The sequence below is a fragment of the Schistocerca nitens genome, chromosome 1 (assembly GCF_023898315.1).
Source record: "Schistocerca nitens isolate TAMUIC-IGC-003100 chromosome 1, iqSchNite1.1, whole genome shotgun sequence".
Lineage (NCBI taxonomy): Eukaryota > Metazoa > Arthropoda > Insecta > Orthoptera > Acrididae > Schistocerca > Schistocerca nitens.
Genome location: NC_064614.1, coordinates 1,245,759,017 through 1,245,768,706, shown reverse-complemented (window position 1 = coordinate 1,245,768,706; position 9,690 = coordinate 1,245,759,017). Strand labels below are relative to the sequence as shown.

The following is a 9,690-nucleotide window of genomic DNA, read 5'->3' as shown; positions in this document are numbered from 1 at the left end:
CATTTCCACCTGGCGCCTCAGTTGGACCAGCGTTCGTGCCGGACGTGCAGACCGCGTGAGACGACGCTTCATCCAGTCCCAAACATGCTCAATGGGGGACAGATCCGGAGATCTTGCTGGCCAGGGTAGTTGACTTACACCTTCTAGAGCACTTTGGGTGGCACGGGATACATGCGGACGTGCATTGTCCTGTTGGAACAGCAAGTTCCCTTGCCGGTCTAGGAATGGTAGAACGATGGGTTCGATGACGGTTTGGATGTACGGTGCACTATTCAGTGTCCCCTCGACGATCACAAGTGGTGTACGGCCAGTGTAGGAGATCGCTACCCACACCATGATGCCGGGTGTTGGCCCTGTGTGCCTCGGTCGTATGCAGTCCTGATTGTGGCGCTCACCTGCACGGCGCCAAACACGCATACGACCATCATTGGCACCAAGGCAGAAGCGACTCTCATCGCTGAAGACGACACGTCTCCATTCGTCCCTCCATTCACGCCTGTCGCGACACCACTGGAGGCGGGCTGCACGATGTTGGGGCGTGAGCGGAAGACGGCCTAGCGGTGTGCGGGACCGTAGCCCAGCTTCATGGAGACGGTTGCGAATGGTCCTCGCCGATACCCCAGGAGCAACAGTGTCCCTAATTTGCTGGGAAGTGGCGGTGCGGTCCCCTACGGCACTGCGTAGGATCCTACGGTCTTGGCGTGCATCCGTGCGTCGCTGCGGTCCGGTCCCAGGTCGACGGGCACGTGCACCTTCCGCCGACCACTGGCGACAACATCGATGTACTGTGGAGACCTCACGCCCCACATGTTGAGCAATTCGGCGGTACGTCCACCCGGCCTCCCGCATGCCCACTATACGCCCTCGCTCAAAGTCCGTCAACTGCACATACGGTTCACGTCCACGCTGTCGCGGCATGCTACCAGTGTTAAAGACTGCGATGGAGCTCCGTATGCCACGGCAAACTGGCTGACACTGACGGCGGCGGTGCACAAATGCTGCGCAGCTAGCGCCATTCGACGGCAAACACCGCGGTTCCTGGTGTGTCCGCTGTGCCGTGCGTGTGATCATTGCTTGTACAGCCCTCTCGCAGTGTCCGGAGCAAGTATGGTGGGTCTGACACACCGCTGTCAATGTGTTCTTTTTTCCATTTCCAGGAGTGTATATTTATTTAGTTCAGGTCTAAATCCTAAGATCTGCACAGATTTCAAGCGTTATTTTACTTTGACAATAGGATATTTAGATGCCAGGTTAATTAATTTTACAGCAACCAAACACATCGGTTTTTTTTTTTACTCATGAAATTACCTATAAGCTCAACTATACCTACAATTTTGATCATCTGTTCTGTCTTGTTAATTGATGTAAGTAACCATAGAGTAAGACAGAGATTCAACATCAGCATTCCTAAGAAAATTAGCATTTCAATGTGTGTGTCACTAATAACAGTAAAATCTATAGGCTCATAAAGGAAGGTTTTGTGAGGTTTTCAGATATACGTCACACAAGTGTTGAAAGATAGATTAAATTAAAATTTTTATTTAGTATTTCACAGACTGTAGACTAAAATTCGGTGAGAAAATTAAAACAATTCATAAAATTAGCGCAGTTGTCGGTAATCAATAAAATCGGTTGCTGTACCGTCATTTAATGGCGCTGTTTCCGCATTGTGCTACTAACACTTCGCGCAGAGCCACCAGTGAGTCTGCAGTAAATGCTTTCCGAATTGTCGGCCAGTCAGCAGCTGTTGTTATTTGGCGATTCGTTGAGGAACCGCAAGTCAGCTTTGATAAAGTGCCAAGTATTCGGGAGCGCTGCAACACAAGAAAGAGAGTGTTACAATGGTTAAAATGGAAGCAAATCACTTTTTGCAAAAATCGTCCAACTTTGCTTCAGAGTAAAGCGTAATACATAAAATAAAATAACTGAAGCAAAGTTCTTAATCCCATTTCTAGTTTCTTATAGCTATTAAGTCGAATCATAGTGCATAGATACATTCGAAGTACACTCTACGAACCTAAACATTGGAGGCTCTTTCTGCGTGAACTACTTTTAATAACGATCACATGAATGAAAAATGATTTATTTGAAACACAGAACTCAGATTATTGTGTAAAAGTCTGGAAGTATCTGAAGAGCTGCTGTTACATCACTCTATATTGTATGTTTACATGTCTAGCATTAGCGTATGGAGCTGTTATTCTTTGATATATCGGTGTAATAACGATGTATTTCGGTAAATAATGTCCGCGATCACTAGGCAACTTGCTTCCCTCTTGTCTTGCAAAGATGTAGGTGTCGTCACAGTTGGTTTCTTCTCCACTGGCTGCAGAGTCTTGCATGCATGCATTAAACGGTGCATGACGAAGTGGTAAATGGGAAAGAATTCAGAGCTATTAAAACTGAAATTACAAAATATTGGGATGACACTGGAGGTTATTTCTGTTTACAGAAACCAGAAAAGAGAGAAAGAGATTCTGAGAGACAGTCTATCGTCAACGTTCATAACAAGATTCACGGTCATTGACCATTAGGTTCTGAGCACCGCCAAAGTCACAACAATACTTCACAGATCTTAGAAGCAACGTAAGATCGCAGAAATGTTTTCCGAGGCAAATTGAACAATTAATTCCGCTGGGCTGCATTTCAAACACTAGTTCTTGAGTTGCCACCCCGAAAACCAGTCCTAGACTGCCTCGTGAGCTGCCTTAGCAGTTTGGCGCCTGCCCTCCCAGGGCGCACTTGTGACTGGCAGTAAGTTAAATTTGTAATTATTATTTCCTGATGAATTGGATGATATTGAAATATTTATTAACAAGTTCTCAGTGCAAGTAACGTCATCAGAAGGGCTGGAGCTGTATATTATTGTTTAAACAGTAGATACAAATAATAAAAGATTTGGCTTCTTGGCACCCAGCGTGGTGGGTTATTTCCCATTGTATCTCTGCTCCCGTGCTATACGGCTCTTGCTAGTCCGGCAGTTCTCACGGTATGCGACCATCTAGCGCGTCGTTCGATGAGCCTGCTTTGTGATTCTACCTACTCGCTAGCCTCCAGTAACAAAATATTCCCATGTTGTGCATTAAAACATAACAAAAATGTTAGGATACAACTTCATGTTTGCGACATGAAACAAAATGTGAAAAATGCAGTTGCCCAGCGATGCACCTATGTCAGAGATTCACGCAATCCATGGAGATAAACAGACATCACTTTCCACACAAAGTTACGTTTTTATATGTGGAACTTGAATGTTTTTCGTACCGAAGTGAAAACTAGAGGTGCAGTTAGTCATGGAAGACTTATCATTGTTCTAAACCTCATACCTTCTGAAACTCTGATCTGATGGTAGCCCGTTCCACCTTTCGTTTTTTCTTCTGATTAGTCTTTCATTCCCTCCCGGATGAGAGATGGAGGATCCTTGTAGGACTCAGTTGTCTTGAGAATATATTGCTGTAACTATATTTGTTAAATAAAGTGAATATTTGTGAGACAAATGATGAGAACTAATCAAGTTTTTTACACTCTTGTGGTCCTTACGTGGTCACAGTGGAGGCATGTAAAGCCCCTGGCATGCGCGTCGACTATGTGGGTGCTCCGGGGCTCGGCCAGCCTCATAAATTAGTTTGGTGAAAACAAAATAAAACATTTCTCGCTTACCAGTATTGAAAAATAATAAGCGTAATTCTTTGTTTCAGACGTGTGCTAAGGCAACCACGCAACACTCCCCCTCTTTCCTACCTGTCTCTGCCCAAGTGGAAGTCTCCACAATAACAGTATGTGGTATCGATAGTTTCGATGCCACAGCGTAGGTGCACGCTCGCAGGTTGGCACTACGACTATTTTTCTTGACTTCCGGAAGGCGTTAGATACAGTTCCGCACTGTCGCCTGATAAAGTAAGAGCCTACGGAATATCAGACCACCTGTGTGGCTGGATTGAAGAGTTTTTAGCAAACAGAACACAGCATGTTGTTATCAATGGAGAGACGTCTACAGACGTTAAAGTAACCTCTGGCGTGCCACAGGGGAGTGTTATGGGACCATTGCTTTTCACAATATATATACACTCCTGGAAATGCAAAAAAGAACACATTGACACCGGTGTGTCAGACCCACCATACTTGCTCCGGACACTGCGAGAGGGCTGTACAAGCAATGATCACACGCACGGCACAGCGGACACACCAGGAACCGCGGTGTTGGCCGTCGAATGGCGCTAGCTGCGCAGCATTTGTGCACCGCCGCCGTCAGTGTCAGCCAGTTTGCCGTGGCATACGGAGCTCCATCGCAGTCTTTAACACTGGTAGCATGCCGCGACAGCGTGGACGTGAACCGTATGTGCAGTTGACGGACTTTAAGCGAGGGCGTATAGTGGGCATGCGGGAGGCCGGGTGGACGTACCGCCGAATTGCTCAACATGTGGGGCGTGAGGTCTCCACAGTACATCGATGTTGTCGCCAGTGGTCGGCGGAAGGTGCACGTGCCCGTCGACCTGGGACCGGACCGCAGCGACGCACGGATGCACGCCAAGACCGTAGGATCCTACGCAGTGCCGTAGGGGACCGCACCGCCACTTCCCAGCAAATTAGGGACACTGTTGCTCCTGGGGTATCGGCGAGGACCATTCGCAACCGTCTCCATGAAGCTGGGCTACGGTCCCGCACACCGTTAGGCCGTCTTCCGCTCACGCCCCAACATCGTGCAGCCCGCCTCCAGTGGTGTCGCGACAGGCGTGAATGGAGGGACGAATGGAGACGTGTCGTCTTCAGCGATGAGAGTCGCTTCTGCCTTGGTGCCAATGATGGTCGTATGCGTGTTTGGCGCCGTGCAGGTGAGCGCCACAATCAGGACTGCATACGACCGAGGCACACAGGGCCAACACCCGGCATCATGGTGTGGGGAGCGATCTCCTACACTGGCCGTACACCACTGGTGATCGTCGAGGGGACACTGAATAGTGCACCGTACATCCAAACCGTCATCGAACCCATCGTTCTACCATTCCTAGACCGGCAAGGGAACTTGCTGTTCCAACAGGACAATGCACGTCCGCATGTATCCCGTGCCACCCAACGTGCTCTAGAAGGTGTAAGTCAACTACCCTGGCCAGCAAGATCTCCGGATCTGTCCCCCATTGAGCATGTTTGGGACTGGATGAAGCGTCGTCTCACGCGGTCTGCACGTCCAGCACGAACGCTGGTCCAACTGAGGCGCCAGGTGGAAATGGCATGGCAAGCCGTTCCACAGGACTACATCCAGCATCTCTACGATCGTCTCCATGGGAGAATAGCAGCCTGCATTGCTGCGAAAGGTGGATATACACTGTACTAGTGCCGACATTGTGCATGCTCTGTTGCCTGTGTCTATGTGCCTGTGGTTCTGTCAGTGTGATCATGTGATGTATCTGACCCCAGGAATGTGTCAATAAAGTTTCCCCTTCCTGGGACAATGAATTCACGGTGTTCTTATTTCAATTTCCAGGAGTGTAAATGACCTAGTAGATAGTGTCGGAAGTCCCATGCGGCTTTTCGCGGATGATGCTGTAGTATACAGAGAAGTTGCAGCATTAGAAAATTGTAGCGAAATGCAGGAAGATCTGCAGCAGATAGGCACTTGGTGCAGGGAATGGCAACTGACCCTTAACATAGACAAATGTAATGTATTGCGAATACATAGAAAGAAGGACCCTTTATTGTATGATTATATGATAGCGGAACAAACACTGGTAGCACTTACTTCTGTAAACTATCTGGGAGTATGCGTGCGGAACGATTTGAAGTGGAACGATCACATAAAATTAATTGTTGGTAAGGCGGGTACCAGGTTGAGATTCATTGGGAGAGTCCTTAGAAAATGTAGTCCATCAACAAAGGAGGTGGCTTGCAAAACACTCCTCCGACCTATACTTGAGTATTGCTCATCAGTGTGGGATCCGTACCAGATCGAGTTGACGGAGGAGATAGAGAAGATCCAAAGGAGAGCGGCGCGTTTCGTCACAGGGTTATTTGGTAACCGTGATAGCGTTACGGAGATGTTTAACAAACTCAAGTGGCAGACTCTGCAAGAGAGGCGCTCTGCATCGCGGTGTAGCTTGCTCGCCAGGTTTGGAGAGGGTGCGTTTCTGGATGAGGTATCGAATATATTGCTTCCCCCTACTTATACCTCCCGAGGAGATCACGAATGTAAAATTAGAGAGATTAGAGCGCGCACGGAGGCTTTCAGACAGTCGTTCTTCCCGCGAACCATACGCGACTGGAACAGGGAAGGGAGGTAATGACAGTGGCACGTAAAGTGCCCTCCGCCACACACCGTTGGGTGGCTTGCGGAGTATAAATGTAGATGTAGATGTACGAGAGCGGACGAACTACGCTGACCACGACGCCCTCTAGCCGACGATGTGGAGCTCAACGATCGCCGCTCTGCTTTCTGACCAGTTGATCAAGAGCAGACGACCTAGCAATTTAGCTTCTACTTGTAAGGGGGGAGGGGGGTGGGGCAAGCCATTAAAGACTTTGCCTTTGTAACTAATAGTAACTGTTAGCTTTGATACATGGACGACTTCGCACCTACGTTCTCATCTGTACCAGAAGTTAAATAATGTGTTTGTATATGTTTATACACCAGCAAAAGTGCTTTACCTCACCTGCTCCGACTCGCTTCCTTCATTCGGCCTATTTTACAGTTCTTAGAAGCACACTCACGCCCCGCCTTCCAGGTGGCATACAAAACAGTGGGAGTATACTGTGAATATAATCACGTTTTCTCGGCTTGCTTTGACGGTTTCTTGCAAATCACACACTACCATATGCCCACTCTGTTCTTGAATTAGTGCTTTAAAATAACTCCTTGCCGATATTGAGCACTACCAAACACAAGGAAGCCGATTGTGACCTAGTATCTCAGTACTGTAGTTGATTTTTCGTCTTCTTTTGTATCAATCATATAAAAGCGGTATAGTTCAAGATTTCAGCCAGGTTATTTTCTTGCAATCTGGATTGATATTGTTTTGCTTGTTCTCCGAGATACAGTGGCTTGGAAGGACGCGGGAACTTAGGCTGTAGACCAGGAAGTCCTCATTTTCACAAAAAAGGGATGTTTCCGTGGTAATAGTACAAAGAAGAGGATCTACTGACCGGATATTCCGCGGGTAAACATTTTCGCAATTTTCCAACATGGCACGATAACTGGATACGAGTGGAAAGCTTAAACACAATATTGAGTACTGCTTCCGTCATGTACTTCCGAATTCGAACAGCACATTTGCTAGGCGCTGTGAGTGAATTCGTCATTCGATTGTCGTCGTCTCCACAGATGGGGTGCGTCACTGACTCTGAACATACTGAGAACCATGTTTAGTCAGAAAATGTTACCCGAGAATATGCCTTCTGCCAGTTCCTGTGGTACAATAGCAAGAAACAAAAGGTAATTTGTTTAAAAAAATAGAGAACGACCTCACCACCACCCCCCGCCGCGCCCCTCTCTCCCACCACCCCCCGCCGCGCCCCTCTCTCCCACCACTCCCGTCGTTATGCCCCCAGAGACATTTCGGAACGTCGACGACCATGGCCCGCGGTACTGACAAGTCTGTACATCCCCGCTTTGAAGGATGGCAACGCTCCCCGTTCCCTGCCATAATGCCTGCACTGTCCTAAAGCCCGCTATAAACAGACAAATATCAGTGCGTACGTTCTGCCTACACTGTTCAGTCTAATTATGTCTCCTTATCGGGCCTGTTGTACTGCTAACGGCGTGAAACATGGAAATACACTGCATCCCCTTTCACGTACGATTCGGACGTCGCTTTCCCTGTTTTAGTGTGGCTTGTTTGCATTTACTTTTGTCTAGTCGACATGCCGATCTTCAATAATGAAGTAAAATGGACATTATGTTGATTGCAACCACAGTTGGACCAGTGTACGCTGAGTAGCACCCAGATCGACAGTTACCTTCACCTCGTACCATTTCAGTGATCTGCTCTGGTGTTGTGGAAAGAAGCAGCTGGACTTCCAGTTAGCGTCAACGTACAAACACACAGACGAAATTACTGTTCTGGTTGTGCAGGACACAATCCTGAGGCGATTGTACGACATATAGCACACAGTTTGGGACAGAGAGTAGCGCGGCGGGGGGTGGTGCGAGAGAGGGGCGCGGCGCGGGATGGTGCGGGGGAGAGGGGCGGCGGGGGAGAGGGGCGGCGGGGGAGAGGGGCGGCGGGGGAGAGGGGCGGCGGGGGAGAGGGGCGGCGGGGGAGAGGGGCGGCGGGGGAGAGGGGCGGCGGGGGAGAGGGGCGGCGGGGGAGAGGGGCGGCGGGGGAGAGGGGCGGCGGGGGAGAGGGGCGGCGGGGGAGAGGGGCGGCGGGGGAGAGGGGCGGCGGGGGAGAGGGGCGGCGGGGGAGAGGGGCGGCGGGGGAGAGGGGCGGCGGGGGAGAGGGGCGGCGGGGGAGAGGGGCGGCGGGGGAGAGGGGCGGCGGGGGAGAGGGGCGGCGGGGGAGAGGGGCGGCGGGGGAGAGGGGCGGCGGGGGAGAGGGGCGGCGGGGGAGAGGGGCGGCGGGGGAGAGGGGCGGCGGGGGAGAGGGGCGGCGGGGGACGGTGCGGGGGAGAGGGGCGGCGGGGGACGGTGCGGGGGAGAGGGGCGGCGGGGGACGGTGCGGGGGAGAGGGGCGGCGGGGGACGGTGTGGGGAGAGGGGCGGCGGGGGACGGTGTGGGGAGAGGGGCGGCGGGGGACGGTGTGGGGAGAGGGGCGGCTGGGGACGGTGTGGGGAGAGGGGCGGCGGGTGACGGTGTGGGGAGAGGGGCGGCGGGGGACGGTGTGGGGAGAGGGGCGGCGGGGGACGGTGTGGGGAGAGGGGCGGCGGGGGACGGTGTGGGGAGAGGGGCGGCGGGGGACGGTGTGGGGAGAGGGGCGGCGGGGGACGGTGTGGGGAGAGGGGCGGCGGGGGACGGTGTGGGGAGAGGGGCGGCGGGCGACGGTGTGGGGAGAGGGGCGGCGGGGGACGGTGTGGGGAGAGGGGCGGCGGGGGACGGTGTGGGGAGAGGGGCGGCGGGGGACGGTGTGGGGAGAGGGGCGGCGGGGGACGGTGTGGGGAGAGGGGCGGCGGGGGACGGTGTGGGGGGAGGGGCGGCGGGGGATGGTGTGGGGGGAGGGGCGGTGGGGGATGGTGTGGGGGAGGGGCGGTGGGGGCTGGTGGGGAGAGGGGCGGTGGGGGATGGTGGGGAGAGGGGCGGCGGGGGCTGGTGGGGAGAGGGGTGGCATGGGATGGTGTGGAGTGGGGTGGCATTGGATGGTGTGGAGAGGGGCGGGAATGGGGGAGAGGGGGGATGGGTGAGGGGAGAGAAATGGGGAGGGGGAGAGGGAGAGAAGGGGAGAGAGCTGTAGAGTGCTTCAAACAGTACTTGCAGGATATCATTAGTAATTTTCGTGATCATGCGTTTTTAATAGCGGGTGTTGAGAGTGCTATGCCATCAGAACTGGTGTCAGAGACAAGGACTCAGCAGGGGTGACAGGGTACAAATTTCAGAACACCTTAGCAGTAAGCATCAAATATTCGATGATGAGTACGAAGATGAGAAAAAATGGAAAAAATTCGAAGGTATCGTTCAGTATACTGTAGACAAGTATGTTCATGAGTAAGGTTTTAAGGGATGGGGAAGATCCACCATGGTTTAATAGCCATATTAGAAAGGCGTTG

At 52.0% G+C, this 9,690-nt stretch overlaps 1 protein-coding gene across 1 annotated transcript; it reads right to left on the bottom strand.

The window, feature by feature from the left end:
• Positions 1-7,884: 7,884 nt before the first annotated feature.
• LOC126233843 (uncharacterized) lies at positions 7,885-9,279 on the bottom strand. The gene has a single exon (XM_049942888.1). It carries the CDS (start codon positions 9,277-9,279, stop codon positions 7,885-7,887), a length of 1,395 nt encoding a protein of 464 aa, XP_049798845.1.
• Between the last annotated feature and the right edge of the window lie 411 nt (positions 9,280-9,690).

What these genes read in the sequence shown, in the direction of transcription:
- LOC126233843 (XM_049942888.1), bottom strand. Translation starts at nt 9,279, where the DNA reads ATGCCACCCCACTCCACACCATCCCATGCCACCCCTCTCCCCACCAGC.